This window comes from Colius striatus, chromosome Z, assembly GCF_028858725.1.
Source record: "Colius striatus isolate bColStr4 chromosome Z, bColStr4.1.hap1, whole genome shotgun sequence".
Lineage (NCBI taxonomy): Eukaryota > Metazoa > Chordata > Aves > Coliiformes > Coliidae > Colius > Colius striatus.
In genome coordinates, this window is record NC_084790.1 from 3,169,910 (window position 1) to 3,183,839 (window position 13,930).

General features: G+C 56.2%; 1 protein-coding gene across 1 annotated transcript in view; it reads left to right on the forward strand.

The window, feature by feature from the left end:
• Nucleotides 1–133: 133 nt before the first annotated feature.
• Nucleotides 134–13,930, forward strand: part of ZNF385C (zinc finger protein 385C) — a 102,673-nt gene continuing 88,876 nt past the window's right edge. The window contains exon 1 of the mRNA XM_062017561.1: nt 134–805. Coding sequence (XP_061873545.1) covers nt 134–805 — 672 coding nt within the window. The remainder of the gene's footprint in view (nt 806–13,930) is intronic.

Sequence of the window (13,930 nt, forward strand, 5' to 3'; positions counted from 1 at the left end):
CTGCCGTGCCTCGGAGGAGCGATTTCGGTGCTGAGGGATCGGTGGCGTCACACTGCCGCCCCGCTCACCCCCGCCTGCTCTCCCGCCGGTGGTCGCTAGAGGGAAGCCCCGGCCGGTACGTGGGATGACGGCGATGCCCGAGGGGCTGGGGGACGCGCGGGGCAGCGAGTGCAGCCCGTCGGGAGGGGATGCTCGGCTGGTGCTGAATCCGCCGGGAGGGGATGCTTGGCCAGTGCCAGTCCCAGTGGGAGGGGATGCTCGGCTGGTGCTGATCCCGCCGGGAGGGGATGCTCGGCTGGTGCTGATCCCGGCGGGAGAGGATGCTTGGCCAGTGCCAGTCCCGCCGGGAGAGGATGCTCGGCTGGTGCTGAACCCGCCGGGAGGGAATGCTCGGCCGGTGCTAGTCCCAGCGGGAGAGGATGCACAACCGGTCCCCAGCCCGGCGGGAGGGGATGCTCGGCCGGTGCTGGTCCCAGCGGGAGAGGATGCTCGGCTGGTGCTGAACCCGCCGGGAGGGGATGCTCGGCCGGTGCTAGTCCCGCCGGGAGAGGATGCTCGGCTGGTGCTGAACCCACCGGGAGGGAATGCTCGGCCGGTGCTGAACCCGCCGGGAGGGAATGCTCAGCTGGTGCTAGTCCCAGGGGGAGAGGATGCTCGGCTGGTGCTGAACCCGCCGGGAGGGGATGCTCAACCGGTCCCCAGCCCGGCGGGAGGGGATGCTCAGCTAGTGCCGGTCCCGGCGGGAGGGGATGCTCGGTCGGTGGCGGTCCGGGCGGGAGGGGATGCTCAGCTGGTCCCCAGCCCGGTAGGAGGAGATGCTCAACCGATCCCCAGTCCCGGTGGGAGGGGATGCTCAGCCACTGCCAGTCCCGGCGGGAGGGGATGCTCAGCCACTGCCAGTCCCGGTGGGAGGGGATGCTCAGCCTGTGCCTGGCTGGGCACAGGATGCTTCTGCCAAGAGCAAGGGATTGCTTTTTCACTGGGCACAGGGAGTCACTGGACACTAAACGTGTCCTCTGTCCAAAATCCCACCCCCTCTATGTGCAGCCTCCCCGGGTACTCCCATGGCTGTCAGGGTCCTGGCCAAGGGCCACTGCCAGGAGGTCTCGCCAGAGAGGACACATGCTCAGAGCAATCATGTGGCTCCTGCCTGACTTTGAAGGCAGCAGCTTCTGCTGAAAGGAGGCCTAGCCCAGTTTCAGGTGGAGTTAGCCCCCGGGGAAACGTGAAACCAAACTCCTGCTCATCAGAAACTGGGTAATGAGGCCGCTTGAGTTATTTGCAGCTCTCGGTGGGCTGGGATGGCCTCTTCTACCTCTCCCCAGGCAGAGTGCCTCCTGCAGGGACCCCAGATCGTTTTGCTAAACTCAAATTGACCTGGTTTGTGCTCAGAGAATCCGGGCTGTGAGTTAACCTGATGGGTGCCTGCAGCACTGGGTGATACAGCCTCTCACCAGCTTAGATGGATCTGGTTGTCCCCGTTGGTGCCAAAGCCCAGAATCTCTGCAACAGCTGCAAGTTGATCCAAACTTGCCCATTTTTGAAGGGGTGCACCTGACCTCATGGGATGAAGGGCCAGGACAGCATTGCTCTGTGGGACTCTGCAGGTTTAGCAAGTGGGTCTGCATCCAGCCTCTGCTTGTTCCTCTCCGTGCATCTTTGCTTTAATTGACAATTCCATCTGGCTTCTCCTTCCCAGGGGCTCGGTCACCTTGGGCCTGGCAGCAGGGAGCAGCTGAGCTGCAGTGATCAGTACTGCAACCTTGGCTGATGTCCTTCACAGCCACCATCCTTCAGATACAGCAACCCTCAGAGCTGGCCTTGTATTGCTGAGTCCCTGGGTTCCCTGTGGCCAGGCCAGGCCATACAAGGCTGTAAGGACTTCCATACCTGTAATGCCTGTTAATCCACCTTTGCTGTCATGAGCAGTCTTCTCTGAGTGTGCTGCCACTACATCCCTCAGCCTGGGGCAGGGGCAGTGGCTGCTCCCCTCTGATCAGCCATTCAGGTCACTTCCACATCAATCAGGTCTGGAGCATGCTGATAAACCAGCTTTGGAGCTGATTTGGACTCCAGGAGGCTGAAAGTCTGTGTCTGACATGGTCTATGTGTCATGGGGCTGCCTGAGTGCATCCACCTCCTTGCACAGCCCAGGGTCAGGCTTCCTGAGGGGGCTGCACTCTGCCCTGTGCAACCCCACTCCCTGCAGCACAACGTGGCTGTACCCCCACAGAGAGTGACAGACCTTCCTGGCTCTTTGGGCAGCCTTGCACTGTGATTAAACCAGTCTGAAGCCCCACTTCATCACTCAAATTACCCTGTCAATAGCTGGGCATTAGAGAGGGCTGCTGGACCCATTCTTGTGCACCGACACATCTCCTGTCAATAACCTCTGTATTTAAGTCTGTGGCTTGGAGCATCTTTGCTTATCTCAGCTCCCTGAAGCACTTATGCTCCTGGCTGTTGTAGCTCCCTGCCTGTAAGTGGAGCCGGGCACCATTATCCCTGCAGCAAAAAGCTGCTGCAGCGAGTTTTGTTGGCAGAAATACAATGAAGGTGTTTTCCACTTTCTCTTTCCCAGGGGAGCTTCCTGCAGGCTGCCAGCCCTGGGCTCAATGTGGGGACAAGCACAGCCCAGGAACACCCACGTCCTCCTTCCCCAGCACCCTCCATGCCTCCAGCAGCTGTGTGTGCTCACAGATCAGAGCGAGGGCAGAGTTGTGATTTATTTTTATACAGACCATTTCATTTATCATCAGTGCATCAGAAAGCAACAATTCACCTTTCAATGCACCAGCTGACAAAACCCAGGCTCCACTCTGCTTGGCAGTGCCTCGGGTTGGCCGTTTCCCGAGGCTGAGTGTTTAGCAGAGACTTAGAGCTCAATCTGTTCAAGCTTATCAAAAAGTAGCCTGAGATGTGACTTGATTGCAGTGTGCAAGCGCTTTCCCAGGGAGAAAACTGCCAGGTATTAAAGGGCTCTTTAACTTAGCTGAGAGAGGGATAATAAGAACTGAGGGCTTAAAGATGAAGTCAGGCAAATTGAAACTCAAAATCAGGCTCAGGTCTGCAAGTACAAGGGTGCAGAATGGCTGAAGCAAGATCTCTGGGCACCTTTCTCAAAGCATTGCCCACACTGGCCCATAGGTGTCCAGAGCTGGAGATCCCAACCTGATGGATAGCTCCATCCTGTCCCTCTGGCTCTGGGCAGCAGCAGGATGAGTCCAGTGGCATCACTGAGGGACTGAATTTTGCTTCCCAGGCACATCCGAAGATCTCGCTGTTGCACCATATCCCTGTCAGAACTCGAGAGCATGTCAGCCCCTGAAGTGACCTTTCCCAGGACAGCTGGAGCCTCTCTTTCTGGAACAGGGGAAATTCCAGTCTGGTGAAAACCACTCATCATAGGGGAACTTGATCTTGAAAATCAAAAGCCTTCTTTCCACACTGCTCTTACTTCCCCTCTCCTCTGCTGCCAGGGGCATATGGGAGCCCACAAAGTGTGTGAGGTTGTCCTCTCTTTGCTCTTCTCTGCTGTCCCCACTAACAAGGGCTGCAGGGCTGACAATTCCCTGCTAGGAGTTAATCTTGACTCTTAGGTTGCTGGTGGATTAAACAAGGGGATTAGCATCAAACAATTTCCCTCCTGCCCCAAATGGGGAGGTAGGAAATATAATCACTGTGGTTTTATTCTGCTGAGGCTAAAAAAGCTCCCTGGCACTGGGCTGGGTGATGCCAGTCGTGCTGATGGCACAGGGAGGCATGTGCCCAGGGCACCTCTGCCATGCCATGCCACAACAGCACTGCCATGAGGATGCCAGGGCCAGGGGCTGCTGGTCCCAAGGGCTCTGGGAGGTGTCACCTCTGCTGGGTGGCACCCATGTGACCTCTGCAGCCTGTGCCCAGGTTTTTGGGTACACCTGGGGGTGGACCAGACCAACACATTCATCAGGTGCCCTTGAGAAGGGCACAACAGCCAGGGATGAGAGAGGAGAGGAGAGGAGAGGAGAGGAGAGGAGAGGAGAGGAGAGGAGAGGAGAGGAGAGGAGAGGAGAGGAGAGGAGAGGAGAGGAGAGGAGAGGAGAGGAGAGGAGAGGAGAGGAGAGGAGAGGAGAGGAGAGGAGAGGAGAGGAGAGGTTTCCAGCCCCCTCCTCCTCACTGCTTCCACCAGCCTGGGCTCAGCTGTGGATGGTGGAGGATTGATCAGCCTTGCAGGTGTGAAAGCAAAATCTCTTCCCAACAGCTCCCAGGTTGTGGAGCCAGGGAGCAGCACCTGATCCCACCTCTGTGCTGCTGCAGACTGGCCAGCTTTCATCCCAAGCTTCCCCTCCACCTGCCATCACAGGATCCACTGTCAGCTCTGGGGCACAGCACTGCCTTCTCAGCCACTGCATACAAAAAGTAAAGAAAGTCTCTAATCCAGAGTGTGTGTTTGATAAAAAGAACTCGTGCAGGGCTGGCTGGGCGCGAGGGCAAAGCAGGCAGCCCTGTGCTTGGCAGTGAAACTCCTCTGTCTCTCCACACCAAAGCACTGTGGGGAAGCCTCACATCCTCATGTCCTTTTGTGCCCACATCTTCTTAGTCCCTGGAGGTTACTCGGCTGCTTTCATCTGAGGAGCATTTCCAGGGCAGCCTGGTCAGATACAGAGGATGCAACTGCTTGCTGAGCCGAGGCAGCAGCTGAGCTGTGGGCTCACAGAGGGGCTGGTGCCTGGGCATGGCGCTGCCTGCAGAAGCATTGCACTGGGGAAAGGGGTGACCTAGCAGTTGAGGAGGAAGCTAGTGTGGGGTTATGACGAGGGGCAGTGCAGTTGTTTGCCTCCTCATCAAAAGGGCAAGAAACCACACAGAAATCAACCCCTGTAGTGTCCAGGGTTCAAAGTCTGAGCCGGTGCAAAGAGCTCCTCCTGCCCAGGAGGGGAGATGCTTCCAGGAGATGCTGCTGGGAGTTATTCCCAAGGGGGATTTGCTTCCCTGTTGAGGTGAGGGAGCACTGGCAGGGGCTGCCCAGGTGGGCTGTGGAGTCTCCTTGTCTGGAGCCATCCCAAACCCAGCTGGATGAGTTCCTGTGTGCCCTGCTCTAGGTGGTGCTGCTCTGGCAGGGGGGTTGCACTGGATGAGCTTTCCAGGTCCCTTCCAGCCTTTGAGATTCTGTGATTCTGTGATGTGTCTCCTCTTCCAGTGATGGGCTGCTTGCTGCTCCTCACCTCAAGATGGGACCCAGTGAACCCATGGGCTGCTCCCAGGCAGCGGTGAAGGTAAAACACAACTTGTCTCCCTACAGCTGCCTCCCCTGTGCTACAGCCCTGGGGCTGAACAGCCTCGTACCTTCACCACAAGGAAGCCTCTTGTGCCTCTCCAGGCTCACTGCTTTGAAGGAAATCCATGGGAACCTCTTCATCCTAAGACCAGTCAGTTGGCTGAGATCAGCCAAAAGGTCCTGGGTTGGTGCCAGTGCCCGTGCAGACACTGCCCTGCATGTGCCCACCTCGCTTTTCTAGAAAGCTGGGCTAAAAATACTGTCCTAGGGCTGTGTGCTTAAAGACTGGGCAACTCCTCAGCTACTGGAAGCCCAAGTGATTTACAGCCTGTAGCCCGTGTGTGATCCCAGCCCTGCTGTCCCTGGGGCCGAGGCCAGGGCACGTCTCTGTCGGGCAGAAGAGCAGGGAGGCTGCAGGCACTCCCTTTCTTCAGCACTGCCAGGAGGGTTGCCCTTCTCATTCTTGCCATTTTTCAGGTGATGGTGTGCATGTGGGCTGACCATTGGCAGGATGTGTGGAAGGGAGTGAGGGAAGGAGTGCAGCACGGTGGGGGTGAGGCCCAGGGATGCCTATGATGGGTGCTGGCAAAGCCCAGGGCTGAGCTGCAATAGCAAAAAAAACCCCCTCCCAAACAGGATTTCATGCATTAAATCTCAGGGCTGGGGTTCTGCTGAGACCTGGATTTATAATTGGATCTGTCAGAAACCCGTCACACTTAATGTGCAGCTGCCAACACGCCGTGTGCTTCCACAACTGGCTCTGACTCTCTCCCTCCCCCTGTCTCTCAGTGGGCAGAGCCCTGTGGGCAGCACAGCATCTCCAGCCTGACTGGGAAAGCCTTGTCCTGATGTGCTGATTGCCCCAACCCACAGCAGAAACAGCTCCCCTTGCTGCTGCCTGGCTGTGGTTATTGTGGTGGATGGTTTTGGTTCAGCTGTTTGTTTCCCTCTCATAGTCTCTCTGCTGTTACCTAAAACAGGGCACAGTGGGGAAGTGGGACAGAGGAAGAAGCTGATTTTTCTCTCCATCCTAGGCAGGTACTCATGTATGTTCATGGAAGTTCTTCAGTGTTGTTTGCCCTCCCCTGTGCAGTGCAGAGCCTTGGGCTGCACAGAGGGACATTGCAGCTCTTTGGTCAGGCCAGCGTGAACCTCCCACTCATCTCCAAAACCCCTGTGGAGGAAAGGGCAAGAAAGACAGGGAATTGCTGGAGAGAGTCCAGTGCAGGGCTACCAAGATGATGAAGGGACTGGAACATCTCTCTGATGAGGAAAGGCTGCAGGACCTGGTAATGGGCACAAGCTGGAATGCAGGAAGTTCCATGGAACACAAGGGGAAACTTGTTTGGTGCTGAGGTGAGGGAGCCCTGGCACAGGCTGCCCAGGGAGGGTGTGGAGGCTCCTTCTCTGGAGGCTTCCAAACCCACTTGGACATGTTCCTGTGCCCCCTGATCAAGGGGAATCTGCTTTAGCAGGGGGTTGGGCTGGATGAGCTCTGCAGGACCCTTCCAACCCACATCATTCTGGGTTTCTGGGATTTTGGATCTGGAAGCAAGGTGATATGGGCCAGATTCTGCTTTGGCTTGATGACTGCCCCAGTTTTGCCTCAAAGTGCCTCATTTTCCCTCTCCACTGCCAGGGAGGGTGATGGGATGGTGATGGGGAGGCCATGGCATCAGCGAGGCACGGGAGCACAGCAGCCTGAGGCCACCAAGGAGGAATGTGCCTGTGAGTTCTTCACCTGAGTAATCAAACCCTTTACCCACTGTTTGATTAAACGCCACAAAACATATTATCTTTGATTCTTTCCCTTTATTTTTCTTCCCTTCATTTGTCCCTTGGAGATGAGGGTTGCTCTGGCACTTATTAGTCACAAAGCCCTAACCTCGTGCTGCGTTCTTGCTATCTGAGAAATGAATTATTAATGGTGCATTAAACAGAAACTGGAAAGGGGCCCTGGGACACTGATAATCAGGAGCTAATTGGGGAAGAAATGAGATACTGCTCCCTTTGCAGAACAAGGACTGTGCAGCACTGTGATACCGAAGGTGACCCTGCTGCAACCACTGGGCTGCCTGCACCAGGCTCTGCCTGCCCAGCCCTCACTGATGGGTCACACATGCCTGTTCTGCCCTGTTTGGGATGCTGTGCCCTGGATGGGACGCTGTACCCTGACTGGGATGCTGTGCCCTGGCTGGGATGCTGTACCCTGACTAGGATGCTGTGCCCTGGCTGGGATGCTCTGCACTGGATGAGATGCTGTGTCCTGGCTAGGATACCGTGCCCTGTCTGGGATGCTGTGCCCTGTTTGGGATGCTGTGCCCTGGATGGGACGCTGTACCCTGACTGGGATGCTGTGCCCTGGCTGGGATGCTGTACCCTGACTAGGATGCTGTGCCCTGGCTGGGATGCTCTGCACTGGATGGGATGCTGTGTCCTGGCTGGGATACCGTGCCCTGTCTGGGATGCTGTGCCCTGTTTGGGATGCTGTGCCCTGGATGGGACGCTGTACCCTAAGTGGGATGTTGTGCCCTGGCTGGGATGCTGTACCCTGACTGGGATGCTGTACCCTGACAGGGATGCTGTGCCCTGGCTGGGATGCTGTGCCCTGGCTGGGATGTTGTGCACTGAATGGGATGCTGTACCCTGACTGGGATGTTGTGCCCTGGCTGGGATGCTCTGCACTGGCTGGGATGCTGTACCCTGACAGGGATGCTGTGCCCTGGCTGGGATGCTGTGCCCTGGCTGGGATGTTGTGCACTGAATGGGATGCTGTGCCCTGGCTGGGATGTTGTGCACTGAATGGGATGCTGTACCCTGACTGGGATGTTGTGCCCTGGCTGGGATGCTCTGCACTGGCTGGGATGCTGTGCCCTGGCTGGGATGCTGTGCCCTTACTGGGGTGCTCTGCCCTGGCTGGGATGCTCTGCTCTAGCTGGGATGTTCTGCACTAGCTGGGATGTTCTGCCCTGACTGGGATGCAGTGCCCTGAATGAGATGCTGTGCCCTGAATGAGATGCTGTGCCTTGACTGGGATGCTGTGCATGGTCTCTGTGCTCTGCTGTGTCGCACAGACGTCCTGCCTATGCAGGAGAGTTGCAGAGGTACTTTGCACAGCAGCAGGTCCCAAAGGGATGGGGCCATCAGCAGTGTTGCTCCTGTGCTTCAGACAGTCACTGGTGTAACAGCACAGCTAGGAAACAGCCTGGGGCACACAAGGGTCCAGGACCAGTGTCTGTGGCAGCATTCGGTGGGAGGGATAAGGGCACAGATATTTTCCAGGCTGCCTAAGAGGCTGCAGAGAGCTCAGCCCAGTGCCATGCTGACATGCCAGTGGAAGCCCAGTGAAGATCTGTTGTGAGGTGGTGTAGAGAAGTGAAAATTGTTGCCCCTGAGACCAGAAGAACCCCATCATGCTCAGTCCCTGGAGCTTCTTGTACATGAAGGATGGGAGAGGAAATTCTTTGATCTTAAGGCAGAGGGTGCATGGGCAGAGGCATGCAGTGAGCCAGGAGGGCTCACAGAACCATGATATTGTTTTGATTGAAAAATACCTTGAAGTTGCTGCAGTCCCAGCCCTGCCCTCACCCTGCCCAGCCCACCACTAACCCACAGCCCTCAGCACCTCAGCTCCATGGCTTTGGGACCCCTCCAGGGCTGGGCACTCCCCCAGCTCCCTGGGCAGCCTGGCACAGGGGCTGACACCCCTCTCAGGGGAGAAAGTTCTGCCTCAGCTCCAATCTCAACCTCCCCTGGGGCAATTGGAGTCCTGTCACTCAGGAGCAGACTGACCCCCAGCTCACTGCAGCCTCCTGTCAGGGAGCTGCAGAGAGTGCTGCTGTCTCCCCTCAGCCTCCTCTTCTCCAGGCTCAACACCCCCATTCCCTCAGCCCCTCCCCAGCCCCTTGTGCTCCAGCCCCTTCCCCAGCTCTGTGCCCGGCTCTGGCCACGCTGCAGCCCCTCAGTGTCCCTGTGGCAGTGAGTGAGGGGCCCAGCACTGAACACAGCCCTGGAGCTGCAGCCTGCCCAGGGCCCAGCACAGGGGACAATCCCTGCCCTGCTCCTGCTGCCACCCCACTGCTGAGCCCAGCCAGGATGCCCTTGGCCTTCTTGCCCCCCTGGGCATGCTGCTGGCTCACATTCAGCTGTGACACCAACCCTCCCAGGCCCTTTCCCTTAGCAGCTTTCCAGTCCCAGCCTGGAGCGTTGCCTGGGGTTGTTGTAGCCCAAGTACAGTACCCAGCACTTGGCCTTGTTGGGCCCTAATACCTCATCTATTTATTTTGGAGGGTGTCATCTGGCAGCAGCCGTGTCCCCACTCCCCTGCCTTGCTCCTGGGCTGTGGCAGGAAGCTGCCTGGCACACAGCAGCTGGAGAGCAAACAGCAGTGTCAGCAGCAGGAAAGTGTGTTAATAAAACATGCCAGCAGTCTGGGCTGGCACGCACCATGGGCGACTGGCACATGCTGGGGAGGGGACTGGCATGCACTGGTGTGAGCTGGCACGTGCCATGGTGAGCAGCAGGCTGAGAGAACCCAGGGCTCAGGCAGGCAGCAAGAAGAAGTCAGGCAAATGGCTCCAGGGCTTTGGAAAGCTGCTGCATCCCAGATTTTCTGTGGGGTGAAGCAGCTCCAGGGTCTGATTGGGAGTCCTTGACCACGGGGAGAAGGTTTCTCCCTCCTGAAGCAGCCCAGGCATCCAGGGTGACACATCTGCTCCTGGCTGGCTGCTGGCACTGGCTCTGTCCCGTGTCCCTGAGGGTGACATCCCACCTTGACAGTTGCTGCTTGGGATGCTGGATCCCACACAGACCTCAGCTGAACTTTTAGATATTCTCTTTTACTGATTTTTTTTTGTTGTTCTAATACAGCTTTGAGCCACAAGCCTGTCACTTCTCTCCTCTTCCACCTTGGCTGCATTAAAGCATAAAAAAATGTCTTCTGTTAAGCCCCAGCCAAATAGCAAATCTGTTGTGAGCTGTAAAACTTTCTACAGAGGCTGAGGGGAAGCTGTGAAAAACGCTGTGGCATGGATGCTGAACTGCAAAGCTCTGAAAAGGCTTCTTGCTGTCAGGACTGAGGGCTCAGGGTGCATCTCGGGGTTTGGTCTGGGACAGGAGGGAAAGGGCACAGTGGAAAATAGTGTTTATTTTGTGGTATAAAACATACTGTCTGTGTTGATAAAGCTTGGGCTTAATACTAGGAGGTGTAGAGCAAACACCAGGTTTTTTCCTGTGCATCAGGTTACCTCCAGGAGATCCTGGCAGGACCCCATCAGCACAGGCAACTGCATCCAGGGGGTGCTGCTTGGACTCCCCACCCCAGGGCTGGGGCTTTAAAGGTGAGTGGGGTGGCTGTGGAAGTTGGGGCTGTTAGGGGGCAGGAAGCTGAAGGGTGGAAGAGAACCAGGTTTGTCCTGTGGGCAAATGGCTGTTTCTGGTGCTGGGATGGAGTTGTCCTCAAAGACATTTTCTGAGCTCCAAGGCAGGAGAAACCTTCAGGAACTGGTTGGTGAGTGTGGTGCCAGCAGCCATGAGGGGCTGTGGAAGCAGCTGTATACCCCCAGCACTGACCCAGATTCCTTCGTGTGAGTCTGCTCCTGCTCAGCCCATCCTGCCATCCCCTGTGAGAGCTGCTGAGACCCAACACCTGAAAACCTTGTGCCGCCAGCACAACGTGCTGGTGCGCTGTCCTTGCAGCCTAAAGTCCCACCTGAGGCTGGCACTGCTCCCCTGGGGCTCTGTGCAGTGGGGACAAGGCTCATCATCACTCCCCAGGCTCCAGCACCATCTGCCTTGGTTGTCCTGCTGGGCTGTGGCCAGGGGGTCTCAGGGGCTGGAGAAAGGCGCGAGGGGGAAGCCGTTGTCATCACCCACGTGCAGTGGGTACCTCTGCTGCTCCATATCAGGCCGAGTCTGGCACAGCCCCAGTGTGTCCCACTGCCTCCCCCTTGCAAACACCAGTGGGGGTTTGGGTTTCAGTGCCACTGAAACCTGTGCCACTGCTCTCCCTGCACCGGTGGGCTCGGTTCTGCTCCAGCTCCGCTCCGACGTCACGCTGAAGCAACCACAGCTGGTTCAGACTCCTCACATCAATATTTATGCACTGATGCAATGCTCTTCTAAATATAAAGCTTTATCTGGAATTTTCATTTAAACGTTAAGTGTGGATAATTTATTTATAATTAATGTAGACATCAGGCCCCATCTCTGGAATGCCTGTGAGCTTTCATTTATAATTGGGAGGTAAGTCAGGAGCTAGAGGCTGGGCCTCTTATCAGTTTCATTTTAATTTTGTTCCTGCAGGAAAAGAAGCTGGTGCTATTCGTCTCTCATTAGGAGGAAGCACAAAACTCCCCTAAAATAACAGTTTTACAGGGGATGTGCAACAAACCCATCTTTGTTCCTCTTCCTGCCTTTGATAATGTCACCAGGACTCAGAGCCCTCTTCAAAGTGTTGCTCTTCCTCAAAAAAAAAAAAAACCCACAAAACCCAAAGTCTATTAAAAATTAAAACCACTTTTCTAGAAAATAAAATTTACTCCCTGCAATTATGCAGAGGGACTGGTTATCTGCCTTTTGTAGACTTTTAATTAAAAGTTGCAAAGGGAAGGAAAGAACAACTGCCATAAAATAAAAGAAGTCTCTCCACTAATGATGAGTTATCGGTGCCTCTTTCACACAGGGAGCTGATGCTGTGGTCGAGGAAGCAATGCCTGGTGCTGACATATCTCCAGGAGGGCAAATGGTAATGGGAGGTGTTGGTGAGGGGAGCAGTTTCCACATGATGGAGGGTCCCTCTGTTATCCCTGCACACAATGAGGTGTTTCCTGCATGGTGTCTGGTGGAAAAGGAGCTGAGGGTGTTAATTGACAGTGTCTGAATGTGAGCCAGCAGCCTGCATAGGTGGCCAAGAAGGTCAGTGTTGTCCTGGTCTGTATCAGAAGTGATGTGGCCAGGAGGATCAAGGAAGGGATTGTCCGACTGTGCTGGGCACTGGTGATGTCACACCTTGAATAATGTGTGTAATTTTGGGCCCCTGGCTATAGAGAAACTGGAGGATCTCGTTGATAGTCACAAATATCTAAGTGGTGGGTGTCAGGAGGTTGGGGCAGCACTTTTCTTCTGTTGTATCCAGTGATGGGACAAGTGGTGATGGGAAGAAGCTGGAACACAAACAGCTCCACTTAAACACAAGGAAAAACTTGTTTGGTGCTGAGGTGAGGGAGCCCTGGCCCAGGCTGCCCAGGGAGGGTGTGGAGGCTCCTTCTCTGGAGGTTTCCAAACCCACCTGGACACGTTCCTGTGTGACCTGATCTAGGTGGGACCTGCTTTGGCAGGGGGGTTGGACTGGATGAGCTCTAAAGGTCCCTTCCAACCCTCACCACTCATTCTGTGATTCTGTGAGATGCTGAGGGGCTGGAGGGCATCCAGAGCTGGGCACTGGAGCTGGGGAGGGGGCTGGAGCACAAGGGTGATGGGGGTGGGGCTGAGGGAGCTGAAGAGGAAGAGAAGAGGAGGCTGAAGGGAGACAGGAGCACTCTCTGCAACATCCTGACAGGAGACTGCAGTGAGGTAGGGGTCAGTCTCTTTCCTCCAGTAACAAGTGACAGGACAAAAGCAAACTGCCTCAAGATTGGAGCTGAGGCAGAACTGTTTCCCTGAGAGGGGTGTCAGCCCCTGTGCCAGGCTGCCCAGGGAGCTGGGGCAGTGCCCAGCCCTGGAGGGGTCCCAAAGCCGTGGGGCTGAGGTGCTGAGGGCTGTGGGTCAGTGCTGGGCTGGGCAGGGTGAGGTAAGTGGTTGGACTTGATCATCTTTAAGTTCTTTTCCAACAAAAACAACTCTTGGACACTATAAATGGCTGCTCAAGTTGGCAGAAAGCCCATCTCACGCCAACCCCCCGGCAGCGCTCGCTCTGACCCACGCGCTTTGACTTCAACACCCCGGTTAGAAACTGGGGCCTGTTGTTCTTGCAGCGGCCACGGGTGCAAAGTGCTGCTGTCAGAGTGATGGTGGCTGTGCACATCCTGAGGTGCAAACCAGCCTGCCTGCACAGCCCAAGCTCTGCCATGGGTGCAGGAACATGGATGCCCAGTGTGTTTCATCTCCTGAGGCAGTGGGTGACCCACAGGCACCGGGTCCCTTCCTGCTTGCAGCAGCCCGTGTCCCTGAGCCCTCCCCTGTCAGGCATGTGCTGGTGGAGTTGAGCTTCAGTGGCTGCATGACGGGCTCATCTGGCCCAGATATTTTACAAAGCTGATAGAGATGATCAAAGGCAGCTCCATGCTCCTGCTAAAAATAGCGGGTGCCCAGGATGGAGCAGGGATGCTGGCAGGAGCACGCGGTGCCTCGGTAACGTGTCAACACCAAGAGTCACCCACAACAGCCCCACTGGGGCTTGACTGACCCTATGTCTTGTTCTTGAAGTCACACTGCAGCCCTTGCACCTCCCTTGCTGCTGCAGGACGCTGGGGTGGACGGCAGACAGCATGCATGGCCACTGGCCTCATCCTGCTGTGGGGCTGGAGCATTCCTTTAGGACCAGGGCTGCTGCATGTGGGGCTGGAGCATTCCTTTAGGACCAGGGCTGCTGCATGTGGTGCAGGATCAGCATCAGCTGCTGCACATGTTCAAAATGCATAATCAAGCCCCTTGGGTCGGAGGGATGGACTC